The 17,744-nt window shown below is 23.2% G+C and overlaps 4 protein-coding genes across 4 annotated transcripts; 2 read left to right on the forward strand and 2 right to left on the reverse strand.

The window, feature by feature from the left end:
- Nucleotides 1-217: 217 nt before the first annotated feature.
- FG379_001137 (uncharacterized protein) lies at nucleotides 218-1,471 on the reverse strand (the record flags this gene model as incomplete). The annotated part of the gene is made up of 1 exon (XM_067326740.1): nucleotides 218-1,471. The coding sequence occupies one exon, from the start codon at nucleotides 1,469-1,471 to the stop codon at nucleotides 218-220; it is 1,254 nt and encodes a 417-aa protein (XP_067184389.1).
- Nucleotides 1,472-2,356: 885 nt separating this feature from the next.
- On the forward strand, nucleotides 2,357-4,654 carry FG379_001138 (Spb4p; the record flags this gene model as incomplete). Its single annotated transcript, XM_067326741.1, has 1 exon — nucleotides 2,357-4,654. The coding sequence occupies one exon, from the start codon at nucleotides 2,357-2,359 to the stop codon at nucleotides 4,652-4,654; it is 2,298 nt and encodes a 765-aa protein (XP_067184390.1).
- A 430-nt stretch (nucleotides 4,655-5,084) lies between these two features.
- FG379_001139 (uncharacterized protein) lies at nucleotides 5,085-13,001 on the forward strand (the record flags this gene model as incomplete). Its single annotated transcript, XM_067326742.1, has 1 exon — nucleotides 5,085-13,001. The coding sequence occupies one exon, from the start codon at nucleotides 5,085-5,087 to the stop codon at nucleotides 12,999-13,001; it is 7,917 nt and encodes a 2,638-aa protein (XP_067184391.1).
- A 106-nt stretch (nucleotides 13,002-13,107) lies between these two features.
- Nucleotides 13,108-17,580, reverse strand: FG379_001140 (mRNA translation inhibitor SKI2 SFII helicase; the record flags this gene model as incomplete). The annotated part of the gene is made up of 1 exon (XM_067326743.1): nucleotides 13,108-17,580. The coding sequence occupies one exon, from the start codon at nucleotides 17,578-17,580 to the stop codon at nucleotides 13,108-13,110; it is 4,473 nt and encodes a 1,490-aa protein (XP_067184392.1).
- Between the last annotated feature and the right edge of the window lie 164 nt (nucleotides 17,581-17,744).

Genomic DNA, 17,744 nt, shown 5'->3' on the forward strand with positions numbered 1-17,744 from the left:
TAGTATTCCTAGAAATCACAAAATGAATAATTTTAATGGTAGTTTACACAAGTTCACATCAATGAATCTTATCAGAAAAAATTTAAATAACTGCAAACAATCATATTATTTCTCATTAATAACCTATTAACATTTAAAGTGCAAATTGACGTTAGTAATAATAATAGTAAGAAACAATAATATTGGGTTTACAGACATCACTATAAAATTTTTTTATTTAACAATGACTATTTTTATAAACGTGGTTTGGATTATGATGCGCATGATGATGATGGTGATGATGATGCCCATGATGATGATGATGATTATGAACATTTAGGTTTCCACCATTATGTAGACCATTCAAGCAGTTTGTTGAATTGCCCCTAATAGAGTTAATGCATCCAATTGAGGAATTATCCTGGTGTTTACTAAATTGAGGAATTTCAATAGCATGGGGATGTGAAACGTGACATTGCTTTGTCGTTGTAGTGACCATAATTCCCATAGGAAGAGGTTTAAGATCGTGCTTAAAATTGCCAATCATCTTACTAGACCCCACACTATTTTGACAGTACAAGGTATGTGGCCTTGTTGAACTATTAGCAGAACTCCCGGACTTTAAGTCTTCAGAAGCGAAGCCTTTATTCTCATGTTGGCAAATTTGTTTTTGGTTCGATAGTTCAATTTGTGTTTTAGCTGGGTCGAAAACACCGTTTTTTTCAGAAAGTGCTAGTTTTTTCGAATATCTTATTTTAAGTCTTAATAATATAATGCCATAAGCGAAACCAACGAATGTAACAAAGAAAGAGAATACGGCAACTATTATTGATTTTGTGTAATATCCTGATATAGATGAATGTTCGTTACTACAAAAAGATTCAACTGCCTTGCATAAATCATATGCATATATTTCATCACTTGCCAATGCCATAGAACAATCATTCGAAACGACTGATTGTATTGGGCAATCCTCCAAACCAGTAAGCTCCCTAACTACATCAAATTTATTTGAAAGAAAAATCGATATTAAGCCACCTACAGATGAAATGGTTGACAAAAGAATAAAATACCATGGTTGTATGAATCTGTACTTTTTGCAAATAGTATAGAATGAAAAAATAAACGTATATACGCCAAATATAAGAAACATAACTACACATATTATTGATACTGTTCTGCTAACTAGACCTGTTGGAATCGTAGCTATCCATTGAATATATTCACCATTCGTACCTTTGATTGTTCCCTTAATGGTTTCCGTAAGAATATTGTCAAATATTAATGGTCTGTATTCCACTGCATATAAACAACTAAAAATAAGATATAATATTGAAAGTGAAAATAAAGTAAAGCAAATAAACGCTCTTAATACTTTATATATCGTAGTATTTGGAATAATAGTCACTCTTGTATCTTTGTCATTTCTTATATTTGACCCAATATTCGCATTAATGTCGGAATTATTCATTTTATTCGATTTTATACTCATATTGTTATCATCAAATAATATATATTTCACTATAAATGTAAAAAAAAGTTCTTTGTTTCAATTCACGGGGCAAAAAGAGCTCTGTATTGTTTATCCAATATAGAGTTGTCCACAGGTGCTCGTATCTTAATGACTTTTGTTTAAATATTTACAATCAAACCTAACAAACTTATTTATAATTTAAATAACCTTAAAATACCAAGAAAGCAAAAAATAGTTCTTCTTTCAAAGCTAAAGACGGAAATGAAAAATGCTACCAAAGTAATAAATGACACTTATACCACTTCCTCAAATTTCCTTACTTTCCTCCTCTTAGTATTACTCGCTATGTTTTGTGAGGTCATTTACTTTTTTAAGCTATGATCCAAAGCGGTAAATTTACCACTTCATTTTTTAATATTCATTTATTAATTAGTAATTCTTAACTCGTTTTAGTTTAATATACTTAAATATAAATATGTAGCCTATAAATAAGACAGATCATAGTAATATTTCTGTTATTAGCTAGTAATGTTTTGCCGCCTAAAATATTTTAAAATTTCTGTTTACATGTATTGATATAACATTCATAAATAATGGAAAGAACGAAGTAAAAAAAAAAACTCATTAAATGACATTATTCACATTCGAAGGAGTGGAATTAAAATTTTTTTGTTAAATCCCTTAAGTTTTATATCTTATAGCTTTATTATTATTTTTTTGTGTATTCTAAATAGTGAAAAGGTTTTAGTACCGGTAATATTTAAAGTTTTAGCGGGCAATTAATGTCAAATTTAAACAGCTTAAATCTATAAAGGGAAAGCTAATCCAGAAGAATTTGAATGAGCGAAATTAGAAAAACGATTTAACAATAGTATACATTTTTAATGATTGAGTTTTTCGGGGATGATTTTAAACAATGATGATGAATTTAAAAAAAAAAATGAGAGAAGAAATGATAAGTTAAAAGAAGTGAGTAAATATAATGGTTTTGAATCAATTGTTCCTAAATTGAGCGTTGGAACTTTGGAATTTATTAAAAAGGATTTAAATTTTAGATTTATGTCTCCTGTACAGGAGGTAACTATTCCGGAGTTACTTAGACATAGAGATGTAGCAGTGGAGGCCTGTACGGGTTCAGGTAAAACAATTAGTTATTTGGTGCCGGTTATTGAGATATTACTTAATTCTAGAGTAAATAATAGAGGTTTGTCATCTTTTAATATAGGATCGTTAATATTAACCCCTACAAGAGAATTATCAATGCAAATCTATGATATTTTAAGTAATTATCTTCTAAGAATAAACAAAATAGGAAATGAAACAATATTAAAGAGCATAATTTGTATTGGAGGTGATAAAATAAGTAAAATATTAGACTACGTAAAAAAAGAGGGAGAAAATTATTCCGATTTTAATTCGACTCATGTTTCTTTATACTACATATTAGTAGGCACACCTGGGCGTGTTTACCATATGTTTGAAAGTTTAAAGGACGGAATTAATTGGAATGTAAAATCTTGTTTAGAGATTTTAGTATTAGATGAGGCAGATAGACTCTTAGATATGGGGTTTGAAAGACATATCAACGTAATACTTCGCTCGCTTCCTAAACAAAGAAGAACAGGACTTTTTTCAGCTACATTAAATACTCAGGTAGAAAATCTAATTAAAACAGGTTTGAGAAATCCAAGGTATATAAAAGTGATAATTGAATCTTCCAAAGACTACAGCAATAACTTAAATGATTCCAATACAAATGAGGAATTGAATCAAAACAGTGAGAAAGAATGTGATATAAGTGTACCTACCGGCCTTACTAGTTATTACATAGAAATAAATAACATACAGAAGATCGAATTTCTTGTTAGATTTCTTAAAAATAATATTTCACATAATTCAAAGACTAAATGCATAATATTTTTCCTAACATGTAACTCGGTCGAATTCTATTTCAAATTTCTTTCAAACTTGTTTCACTTACATACAAGCGATAAGACTAATATAAAATCGAACAATGGATATGTATTTGATACAAGTATTGGAAAATTATGTAAACTACATGGCCAAATGTACCAAAGATCTAGAGAAAAAAGTTATGAAATATTTAGAGATTGTGATAAGGGAATTCTTATTTCAACTGATTTAACTGCTAGAGGAATAGACATACCTGATATTGAATGGATTATTCAGTTTGACGCTCCTCAAGACCCTTCCTATTATATTCATAGAATTGGCAGAACTGCAAGAGCTGGGAAATATGGTAAATCTATTATACTGCTTCAACCACACGAGACTGCCTTTATTAATTATATTGAAAACAAAACAATGAAAAAGATTAGATATTATTCTCATTTAGGTAACTATAATGATGAAAGTGAATATAATTATAATTCAATTGATAATGATTACTTTAATGTAGAAAATTTATCATATTGTGGTTGTATTAACGATAAAGTAGATGAGAAGTTGTTGGAAAAGGATGAGTTTATTTGCAATAAATTGAATTCTAGGAGATTAGCATTGATTTATATGAGAAAAATGCTAATTTACGACTCCAATTTTTATTTAATGGCGAAAAAAGCGTTTGTTTCCTATATAAGGGCTTACAAGGAATATCAACTTTCATTTATATTTCCCTTTAAAAGTTTATCCATTGGTGAGACTGCTTCCTCTTTTGCCTTATTTAAAGTTCCAAGGATTAAAGAAATCCTTGGTAAATCTGACATAACTAAAGATTTCATTACTCTATCAAAATCTATTAATCCTGATGAGCTATTCAATTTAAAACAAAACAAAACAATAACAAATTCTAATACTAGTCAAAAACAAGAATTTAAGAAGCAAATTAATATAACTAACAGAAATATAAATTCGAAAGAGAGATCTAGAAGTGAAAAGAGGGCTACAAAAAGAAAAATTGAAATAGATGAATGGAAAACTCTCTGTTTTGAAGACAAACTTGTTAAGAGGCTTAAGTCCGGCAAAATTAACTACCAAGAATATGAAAACAAGCTTAAGGAGTTTTACTTAGATATTAACAACGATGATATTGAATTTGTTACTGAAAATAAGTGTGATTTACATGGAAAAGATATATCAAATCCCCAAAGCGACAATGGAAAAGAATCACTACCATCTAATCAAAAGATTCCAAAATGGATCATTAAGAATAAAAAGAATAAAAAGAAAAAACGAGTCTGAATAAAAAAATCAGATCCGCTTGTTTGTTTAATTTACATTCAAAATAACATGTATATTTATTAACAATGAATTCTGTATTCAAACTGTTTATTTTTTTATTTAATTCCCTGAAGTATTATTGTAATTACTATTTAGTATACATAGTAGAAATAACTGTTTTCTTTATTCTATGCATTAAATCAAATGGTTAAAGTTGAATGGTTTGGATAAAAATAATACATACCTCATTGTTATTTACTTCTTTTACTTTATAAAGCTTTTCCTGTAAACTTATTGTTTATGTAGACTTTATTACGCTCTGCATGTGATTTTGCATGTGGCCATTATGGCGGGAATTGTTCCAATGGTCAAAAAGTGTTCAAATAATGCAATAAATAAAAGTTTAATACAGAAAACAAGAAAGTTATTTAGAACAATATAGTTAGAGGAAATGAATAAATTAGACTTAAGTTCAATTAGAAAGAAGTTATTGAGTTTAAAAAATGAGTCGTGTAAATCAAAATATATAGTTGGGAAGAAAATAAATAGAAGTGAATTACTTGAATATTTAAAATGCTATGTAGGAGAAATAGAAGATAATTTTGATGCATACAATTATAAAAGGAACAAGTTATCGATAGTTTTGGTTAGTGAGTTTCTATTAATAGGAGAGAGAATATTAAGTAATTCTGAATTGAAAATAGAAAAAAAAGAAAATCAAAGAAAAGTTACAAGTGAACTAAACAACGAAATAAGGGAATTACTAGTAATAACATCTAATTATGTAATAGAAGTTTCAAAAAATGACTATTTACGTGGTCTAGTAAGCATAGAATTCCCAAATATTTTAGTATATTTACTTAATTTTGCAAGTTCTGGATTAATCGAAACTAATATAAGATGTAAATTGCTAGAAGCGTCAATTAGTCTATTAAAACATAACGAAAGTTCAAAAATATCTGAAAGTACGAAATTTAGGATTTGCTTGTATAAAGAAGGTGAATATATTTTAAAAAGATTGTGGAAGTCAATGTGTGATGAAATAGTGTATGACATATGTGAACTGAATACAGATAACTTAAATAATATTACATTACGTGAAAAAAAGGAACCGAAAAACTCATCTTATTCAGGTGATGATAAACATTTATTTATATCACTTATTTTGGATATATATTGTAATATATTACATTATAACAGGTTTTTGACCGATAAATCATTATTAAATAATTGCATTAGGGTACTCACAGAAAATGTTAAGATATTGGTAGAACTGGTTTTTTCATCTTCTTCAAATATATGCTTTAAAAGTTCAATAATACTTAGATCACTATTATTGGATACTGAAAATTGTAAATATGTTAAAATATCAAATTACTTCAAAGAAAGTGGATATATATTACTATTGCTAGCATTAATGTTAAGAGAAATCACAAAAGATATAGACATAATTGTAAATAACTGGGTATTACTAGCACAAATAATTTCTATATTATCACAAAATGATGATGATATATTTGATTTACTTAAGAAACTGTTCCCAAAAAAATTTATGAAGATATTTAATGATAAATGGTTTGTAAATAAAAAAGTGGATAAAAATATAATATTACCATGGTTTCCAAAAAATTGTGACTGGTATAATATAAATACAAATATATTATTGGATGATGTAAATGCTAAAACTATAGAATATAACAATGAAATGACAATTGGCTCATTAAATTTAAACGATATAATTTATTATGGTAAAAAAGTGTTAAATGATATTATTGATATAATTGATGTAAATATGAATTATTTTCAAGATATTGTAATAAAATATAGAAATATTATAAATAAAAATTCTTTGAATGTTATAAATTGTTCCGATAAAGAATACATAATAAGGAGATATCCAGATTATACATGGTATATATTTTGGGAATTGTGTAAAAATAATTATGAAGATCAACTTGATCTAATATGGAATAACAAAATAAAGAAAGAGTTGATTTCAACATTATTGATAAAGTTTGATAGAATAAGAAGTTATAATGAAAAAACAAAAACTTTAAAATGGAATATAAATTTTTACCATCCAGATACTTCAGTGTTAACAAAAGAACTGATAATATCAGACTCATGTTACTTAAGATTGTTGATACCGACATTAGCAAAGATAAACGAAAAATTTGGACTATTTAATTTGTTATCAGAAATAAGATTTGGTTCAAATTTATCCTTAATACAAAGAATGAGACAATTTGGTCACATGTACTGTTTTATTTACCATATTAATAAAATAAAGGCAAATAAAAATAATGATAATAATAATAATAATAAATACATTGAGAACACTGATAAGAATAATAATATAAATAAGTTAATTAATACAGTAAAGAATAAATTAAACCTTTTATATAATGAGAGTAATAGTATTAGGATTAATTTTAATATAAATAATAATAAAGAAATAATTAATGATAAATTATCAGAAGATAAGTATATGTTAAATAATGACTATGATGACTGGGAAATAATTGAACATGATTACGATTTATCATTATTAATAGATAAAAATAATATAAATGTGAGAGACAAATATTTGGATGATAAATTGATGAATGTATTAATAAATAGTGAAATACCATATATAGAATGTATTGAAAATTGTGAGAAAATAAGGTCAATTTTTAGCAGTTTGTTTCAAAAAATAATATCAGAAAATACATTTTTAATTAAAAGTTATATGTTATATTGTTATGTTTATTATTTATTAGTATTTAATGAATATATACTTGAACAACAATTAGTCGATCATATACAATATTTATTATTAATATTAACATCAATAAATGAAGACGATACTAAATATAGATATCATGTAACATATATAATTCATATTATATTAACATTATATAAGGAAGTTAGAAATGAATTTATAAATATTGGTGGTTTAAACATAATAAACGAGGTTGTACTTGATTATCAAAAGAATTGGTCAATAAGCAAGCAACTAAACATTTATCTACAAGATGATATAATAGATGATATCTTTAATGATATTAATCAAGAAAATATTATGGATGATAATAATATTAATTGGGATAAATATATAAATATATTTTCTGGTAAAGAAAAAAAGATTACCAACTATAAATTAATGTTAAGCGATAATATTTACAATGAAATAAATAATAATATATATTACAATAATGCCACTTACAATCAAGAGTATAATGATCATTATCTCAATAATTATTGTTATCTTGTTGAAAATTATAATAAAGAAGAAAATGGAGAGATATACATATTAGAAAAACCAGAGTTAAATGAAATGATAAACAATGGAATAATATACAATGGAGTATTAAAACTAGTAAGAGACAAATCAGAAAAAGGGAACATAAAAATAAAAACACATATACAATTAATGAATATATGGTTATTACTTATAAATGAAAATGAATTGAATATAACATTAAAAGATTATTTAAGATTATATGATGAAAATAGTATTATATTATCAGAAATTCCAAGTGGGATAACAACAAACAGTTGTGTAACACCAAAAAACAAAATGAGTAGTTACTTTGATTTGATAAGTATGGATATTAACAGAAAAGAAGCTAATGAGCCTGAAAATGAAAATAAATTAAGTACCTGTATGTGCAATACGAGTAAAAACAATATACAAAATATTGAAAATATAATTAAAATAATGAATGATAATGATAGAATAAATTACAATGAATTACTAATATGGTTAATAACACTGAATAATTGTTTAATCCAATCAAAATTATGGGTCTCAAAAGTAATTGATAGTAATGAATTAATAAGTTATTTAATAAGAATAATATTAATAAATAATAAGTTGTTAAGTGTTGGTGATAATGACAATAATTATCATATATTTTGGGTATGTAAAATATTAAGAAAGATACTCATATATGAAAAAAGTATAATATTAAAATACATTGACAATAATATAGTTGAAGTATTATTATTTACATTATTAAGATATAATAGAAATCAAACAACCGAAAACAATAATATATTAGATTCAATAATAATATTATTAAAGGATATCGTAATAATAATGAATGAAGTAATAAAAAGTGATGATTTAATACAGGAGTTAATTGATAATAATAATAATAATAGTCATAATTATGACCATAATAATCAAAATCATAATAATCATAAAGTTATTAGTAATAAAAGAAAATGTAATAAGAATTGTAATATAATAAATGGCTGTGTATATGGGGATATAATGTGTTTAATATTTAATATTATGAAAAAAGTTAAGTTGGATAACAATATGGAAATAAATGATATAAGAATGATAAATATAGTTGGTTATGGAGTATATTGTTTGAGTAAATATTTTCCGCTGTCACTAATAGAAATACTAATAAATAGAAACAATATTAGTTTATTTAAAGATAAATTATTTTGTGAAAATAATACAAGTATAAAAATAAAGTGGGACAAAATAAGTAGGATAAGGACGCTAATTTATGTATCAAATAAATTATTAAATAATGGGTTAAATACCGATATTAATGAGGAAAACGATAAAAGTAGTTATAACGAATGTTGTAACAATAATAGAATAGAAAATTGTATAGAAATAATAGATCAATATTGTCATAAAAATAGTGATTTGAATATATTTGGATATAATATAATAAAAATGTTAAACAAAATAGTTGATTTTAATAATGAATTAATAAAGAATGAATTATTCTTAAATAATAATAATATATATAATAATTGGTTATTAAAGTCAAGAGAAAACAAGGAAATATTCATGGAATTAATCGAAATGGATAGTAGTAATATAACATTAATATATAAATATTATTTAAAAAATGACAGTAGTGTATTAAATAACAGTACAAAAAAATATCAAAGTATATGGAATATATTAAATTATTATTTATTTGTATATTTCATATATTACATAATAAAGAAAAAAGATAATAATAAAAACATTGAGGAAAAATACATAATAAAAAATATATTAAATATAGTTAAATTACAGTTTAATTTAATAATAATAGGCGTATCATATGTCAAAGATGATAATATGTTGTTTATAAAGGATAATAAAGACATTAAATTAAACATAGATAAAATATTTGATCAATTCATTGATAAATATTATCAATATAATACTAATAATCATAATAGCAACAAATTGATATATATACACGACAGTATAAATAAAATAATATATAATAATAATTTAATGGATGGAAATAACGACATAACAAATGTATTTATATATAATTTAAAAATATTAAATGCAATAAGTGAAATAAATGGATTTGATAATAAAATTAGTGGTTATAATACTAGTGATAAAGATTATTGTTGTTATGAAAGTAATATGTTAATAAATTTGTTAAATAAAATTAAAGCAAGTAACAATAGCAATAATAAATTACTAAACTCATCTTTATTATTATATTTATTGTTTAATGATAATGGTGAAAATGAAATAATAAATTTACTATTATATTCAATATTTTTAAAAATAAAGGAAAATAGTAATATCAAAATCGAGTATAAAGATGAAAATAAAAAATTAATATTAGTTTTAGTTGAATATATAATGAATGATGAATTTAAAAATATGAATAGTATTACTTTAATATTAATATTGAATATCATTAAAATTAATATATTAAATAAGAATAATAAAATGGATATATTAAAAAAAGGAATAATACCAAAATTAATAAATGAATTGAATATTAGAGAAAGTAATAATATTGATGATATTATAATAGAAATACTTATTATATTACTTAATATCGAAGATAATGATAACAATATTATTATTAATATATTAAATTCAATATTAACTCCATCATTGTGTGAAATATTAAAAAATGAAAATAGTAGTAATAATAATGACTACAATGATAAGATAAATAAATTCAAGAAGATATTAAATAGTAACATTATAACATCTAAAATAATATGGACAAATAATATGTATATAAAATTAAAAAAATGGTGTAAAGAAGAAGTAAATCTAGTAAATAATAATAAGAGTAATAATAAATTTGATTGGTTTGAAAAAGTTTGTATAATTGATTATAGAGAAAGGTATTATAAAATAGTAAATGATGAAATAAATATCGATGATAACAATAAATATTGTTATGATTATAAAAAAGAAGAATATGTATATGGAATAAACATATTATATTACGCATTAGAGGAGAAATTATTAAAAAATGATATGGAAATGGTAGGTAAATATGAAATTGATGAAAATAGTGATAACATATCAAAAATAATGGATTATTTATGTGATAAAATTAAATTTTATAAAAAAGAAAAAAAAACAGATAATATATATATATATTGTATATATAAATTAATAATAAAATACGGTATAAATATATGTTTTTTAAATAATTTATCATTGAAAAGAAATATTAAAATATTAGTAGATTATATATATACATTAGAAGTAGACAAAAAAGAAATAATAATAAATATTTTATTAAACAGTAACAAAAAAAACTCAGAATTGTTGGAATATTATATAATTGATGATAACAGTAATATTTATCATTACATATTAACGATTTTAGGAATAACTGAAAATAAAAATTATAAAATATATAACCATATGATATTAGTTGAAAGTAAGATAATACTAATGAGTATGATAGAATATATCAAGGAAAAATATTTATTCTCCAATATAAATAATAATGAAAATCAAGATAAAATAATTGACTTGCTATTAAAATTAATAAATAAATTAATAATATTCAACGATATCATTAATAATTCTAATGATAAGTTATATTTAGACAAAATAAGATATGAATATAGTAGAATAAAATTTGTAATAAATATATTCAAGCTATTATTTTGGTATGATCATAATTTAAGTAATAATGAAAATAGTATAATAAAAGAAATATTAATATTGTCAATAAAATTAATGAAAGAAGAAATATTATATGATATGGATAATAATGGCAATAGTAAAATAAAAGAGATAACAGAAATAATAATATATCCTTTATGTGATGATTATTATAAGAAAATAAAAAATATTTTAAATATAGAAGATAATACAATATTAAATAAAAGTTTAAATTTTACAAACATATTAATTAATAGTAAAAGGCCTGTAGAATTTTTAGAATGGTTTACAAGTGAAAATAATGATAAATTTATAATAAATTGGAATAAAAAAACAAGAAACATATTATATATTAACATAAAAAATATATATATAAAATTACAAAATATTATTGATAATAATAAAAGTGATAATTTATTTATTAAAATAAAAAATATATGCAAGGGTGAATATTATAAAAACATATTAAATTACAATAGAAGTGATGATTATAATGATATATATCAATTAAACATAAATAGTAATAATGATAATAATGAAATAAGTTGTTATATAATATTTTTGTTGACAATAAAAGAAATAGATAATTTAATGATATCATTAAATACATTGAATGATAGTAATAAACACATAAGTATAATAATTAATGTAATGATAATAAAGTATAAATTAATATTGAGACTAATTAACTTATTAAATATAAATAAGGTATTAATAAATATATCTAATAAGACAATAAATAATAATATAACTATAAATAATATTGAATATATTAATAATTCAAATAAAGATAATATATTATTGTTAATTCAGGATGAAATAGAAAATATAAGTAATATTCATCCAAATATAAGGAATAAAAATCAATTTAAATTAAATATTAAAAAAAGTATAAATGAAAATAATTATGTAATAGTTGATGATATAAATAAATTATATATGACTATTTTAATAAAAAACATATTAAAGTTAATATTATTAATAAATGAGAAAAAAATTGAATTAAGTAATAAACTAATTAATGTTATTAATAAAATTATAATAAATATAATGTTAACAAAATTTTTCAATGATAATTGTAATAATAATTCATTATATGTTGTATTAGAACAAGTAATGAATGATATTATATTACTTAATAATAATACAAATATTAAATCAAATGAAATTAAGAATGAAATAAATAGGGTTAAGGAAATATTTGATTTATTAGAAGGAAAATTATCATTTAATATAAGTGATAATTCAATAATATCAATATTAATATTATATATAAATTACATTAAATCAATTAACAACAGTAATAGTAAAGGCAGTGATAATAGTATAAAAAATAAGATAATGGAATTAATATTAAACTTTAACGAAGATATTGAAAACAATAATAATAATGTTGATATTAAGCTAGATATAGATATTGAGATAAATGATAACAGTATTACTGAAGATCCAATATATAAAGCATTAGCAATATGGGAATAATAACAGACGATAAATTATAAACAAGGGAAAAAGTTTGAAAATAGTTGCGAAATAGTAATAAAAAGAGTAAATAGAAAAAAGAAGACTTTTAAATATTCGAAACAATTTAATTGTTAAAGTATAAAGATGTCATAAAAATAATATCACGTGATATATTTTCGTGTATTAAAGATAATTTTTCTTCAAGAATATTGTCACCAATCATTTTTGATGCAATAATAAGTTTTCTAACAAGTTCATCAAGTCTAAGAATAGTACGGACAATAGTACCTTCATGAAGGTTGATTTGAGAGTTATTAATAAATTCCATAATATCTTTAAGTGATTCTTTATTTGACCACTTATAAGCAATAAACATAAATTTGTCATTACATAAAGACCAAAATTGTTCAGTATCTAGATTAATATGATTTAAATAATGTGACTTTTCATATTCTTTATGAATATTAATCATCTCGTCGTGAGCATTTAGCAATTCAATTGTAGGTAAAGAAGGTCTATCATCAATAATAATGTTATTATTTATGTTACCATTGTTGATATTATTGCTATTACTAGAAGTAATATAATTATCTATTTTTTCAGGAAACACAAAGCATGAGAGTAATGAAGTAATTTCATGAATATTTAATTTGTGCAACATGCCATTTAGTAATATTTCAACTAATGTTAACTCATCATTGGACAATATTTCAGAAGCAATTCTACCTTTTTTGGTAATAGTTAAATTGCTTTCTAAAAATCCATGTTCAATTAATAGTTTTATTTTAAGTTTCATTTCTGGATAGTCATCTAAACTTTCATCATTTATAAAATGCTTATATATATTGATGTCACTTTCAAGCTTATTAGATTCAACAATAAGTTGAATAATATCATTAATGGCATTATTATTTGAATATCTAATTAATATGTCATAGTATATATTAATATATTCGTTGTATGAATCATTATATTTTTTTAATAAGTCATAATAATCTATTTCTATTGATTTTAGTAGTTTCGAAATCAACAACAATCTCGGATAATTATTATTATTATTACTAATATCAATATTTGTATTAATATTGCTTGTTTTATTACTATTTGTTTCGGTTTTGCTCATAAAGTCATAAAGATTTAATTTAATATTTTTTTTATTTTTCAATTTGTTATTTTTAATACCAGCTGATTCAATTTTATTTATAGGGTTTAAATTATCACTATTATTGTCAATATTATTTAGAAGTTCTGAGATATTGTTTTTACATTTAATTGCAATATTATGAAGAACTGTATTATCATTATAGTTAATATTAACGAACAATTTACCATTATTATTATTGTTACAACTACTATTTGATATTTGATAGTCAAGTAAATATAGTATAAAAGAATAAGATACATTTCTGAATATATAATAGTAATTAACATTAAATATATTTTCGTTTCCAACATCCACCTCTTGAACGGAATTGTTATTTATTGACTCATCCTTAAATAACAAATCATTTGAGTTAAATGATGAATAATGTATAAGTTCCATTTGATTACTTTCATTTTTACTGCTAGTATTTTTATTTAAATCTTTATTCTTATTTTTAAGTCTTTTATCGTTATTAATTAAATTTTGCACAATATTAATTTGTTTTCTTTTCTCTGTATTTCTATATAATTGTATACTTTCTTCAACTACATCATAGTATTCACTGCTATTGTTATTGTTCATAATACCACCATTGCCACTACTGTTATTTTCATCTGCGTTATTCCCACTATTATTATCTAAACTATGAATGTATTCTTGAATATTATCTTTAATATCGGTAAAATCAACATAGTCTTTTGAATAAACAATAATATTAAATAACATGTTACTTTGATTATATTCAATAATATTCGCAAACAAGGGTAATTTACTCATTAAATTTAATGTATTAAATATAAATAACCTACCAGGAGCAAATATCTTTTGTATTACAATATTTTTATTTACTGTTGAATTAAGTAAATTTTTGAATAATTTAGATGAATTTGCATAAATGTTATTCACTATGTTTATTAAATTGTGCAAAGAATTTAAGAATATTGTTGAATTACTATCATTTTGCGTGTTATAATAATAATTTTTATTTTCAATTAATATACTTTTTATTTTTTCCTGAATTAAATTATATTTTCGTAACTTTCTATTCAGATTTTTTTGAAATATTGGCAAATTTATTGCTCTAAACATTTCTTTAAAAGACTTTGTCATCATATCCTCTATTCTTAATGAGTGTCTACAAGATAATTGAAGTAACATCTGATATGTTAATCTGAATTTACTTTGTACTGGCAAATATGTATTCAACATCATTTTTACAATGTCTATACATTCTGGTATTGTTTCATGTGAAGAATTAAATATAAATACATTGCCAAATGTATCTATGCCCCTTCTACCTGCTCTCCCTGCCATTTGTGTATATTCAGATGAAAGTAATATTCTATTCTTTCTCCCATCGTATTTTTTTATACTTGTAAATACTATTGATCTCGCCGGACAGTTTATACCCATTGATATTGTCTCAGTTGCAAATAACACCTTTATTAGTCCTTTAGTAAATAATATCTCCGTCATTTCTTTAATTATAGGCAACATACCACTGTGATGTATTCCTATTCCTCTCAATGCTAATTCCCTGCATTGAAGCAATTGCGGTATCTTCTGGTCAACCTCACTTAATTTACTTGTTGATTCTTTTATAAATGTAACAATATTGCTCTTCTCATTATGATTATACAAAAAATTTAAATTAGGTATGCTTGTTGCCAATTGCTCAACTTTTCTTCTAGAAAAACCAAATAATATCACTGGTAACTGATCGTTTTTCTCCAATAGCTTTAGAAATACTTGTAAACGATAAACTTCCGTCTTAAATTTTGTTTCGTTGCTTATATTATAATAATTTTTATTTGTCGTTGAAACCTTTAACATTGAAATATTATTATCCTCTTTTTCCCTTTCTTTCTCGTTTTCATTATCATTCAGAACTTCACTAACATTATCTTTATCTATTTCAATGTCCTTTGTTTCATTATTATTTAATTCGTCCACATTAATATTATTATTTGTTTCTTCTATACCGGTATTATTGTCATTTGCATGTAATTGTAATTTATTATTGCAAATAAAGGAGGATAATTTATTAGCCTTATTTTTAAGACTGTATAAACTTTTTTTGTTTTTAGACGATTTAATATAGTCAAGCATTTCTTTATAACCGTTAATATTAAATTTATTATATTCGTCCATAATTTCAAAACAATTTTCGTATATATAAAGATAATGCTTTAGTGGTACAGGCCTATGTAATGTTTTTATACAGTAAACGGTATTCTGTTTTATTTTTCCTATCCAATTTGCAAACTCTAGGTAATTTGGTATTGTTGCTGATAAGAGCACTAATTGAACTTTTGGATCTAGTAATATAAGTACCTCCTCCCAAACTACACCTCTCTCTGCATCATTTATATAGTGCACCTCATCAAATATAACTGTCTGAATCTGCTCTATACACGGGTCATTTCTATACAACATTGTTCTTAGTATTTCTGTTGTCATTATTACACATTGAGCATCCGGATTAATACTTACATCTCCTGTTATTATTCCTATTCTGCTTCTTTGTGTGAATGATGGATGTGCTGGGTAATCTTTAAATCTAATCTGAAATTCTCTATATTTTTGACTGCTTAGTGCCTTTATTGGTGATGTATATATTGCTTTTTTACCATTTTTGTTTGCTAATTCTATTGCATATTCTGCTATTGCTGTTTTTCCTGCTGATGTATGAGCTGCCACCAATACATGGTTTCCTGTATGTATATTTACAACAGCTCTTTTTTGAAAATCGTCCAATTCAAATGGATACATAATAACTATATTATCAACATCATAACAATATTCAATATTGTCATTCTCATACTCACTTTTCAAGTGTGGATCGTATCCTAATATATCGTAAAAGTTACTTAAATCTCTATTATCCTCTACACTCCATCTTTTTCTTATTTGTTTCTTCTTTGATTCATCTACTCTTATGTCTTCTTTTTTTTCATCATCTTTTACATTTAATTCAGTCAAATTATTTGCTAACTTTTCACTAAACAAGATTCCTTCTTCAATTAAGTTACTTGTGTATCCATTATTTGAGTTAATAATCCCTATGTTATTTATTATGTTCAAATCATTGTCATTCATAATATTATCATCCGTTAATACAGTCTCACATATTTTTAGTGATATCTCTTCTGTCTGTGATATATATTTCTCATCGTAATTCATTCCTATGTCAAAATCATCTTCTATATCATTCAATATATAACTCCTATTAAAACTGCCATTGTCTATACTATTTATATTATTAAACCCGTTGATGTTTAAATTATCAATACCATTTATGTTGTTTAGGCTGTTTAGACCACAACTGGTATCCAAAGTGCAGATACTATTTGAATTATGTATGCCATTCACACTATTTATTAAATCGTTGTTTATTTCATTCTCCTCCTCCTCATCATCAGATGTCCAAAAATCGTCTTGGTTTGCAAACATATCGAAATATTTGTTATTTGTATTCTTATGTCAACACCCACTATGTCTAAATATTCTATTTATGTTTAGTGATATTTTTACTATTTTTTATATATTTTAAACCCTAATAATTTAATTTATTTTATGTGCCTTTTTTTTTGGAGCCAAATCATCACACCTAATTT

This window comes from Cryptosporidium bovis (assembly GCF_009768925.1).
Source record: "Cryptosporidium bovis isolate 45015 chromosome Unknown contig_20, whole genome shotgun sequence".
Classification (NCBI taxonomy): domain Eukaryota; phylum Apicomplexa; class Conoidasida; order Eucoccidiorida; family Cryptosporidiidae; genus Cryptosporidium; species Cryptosporidium bovis.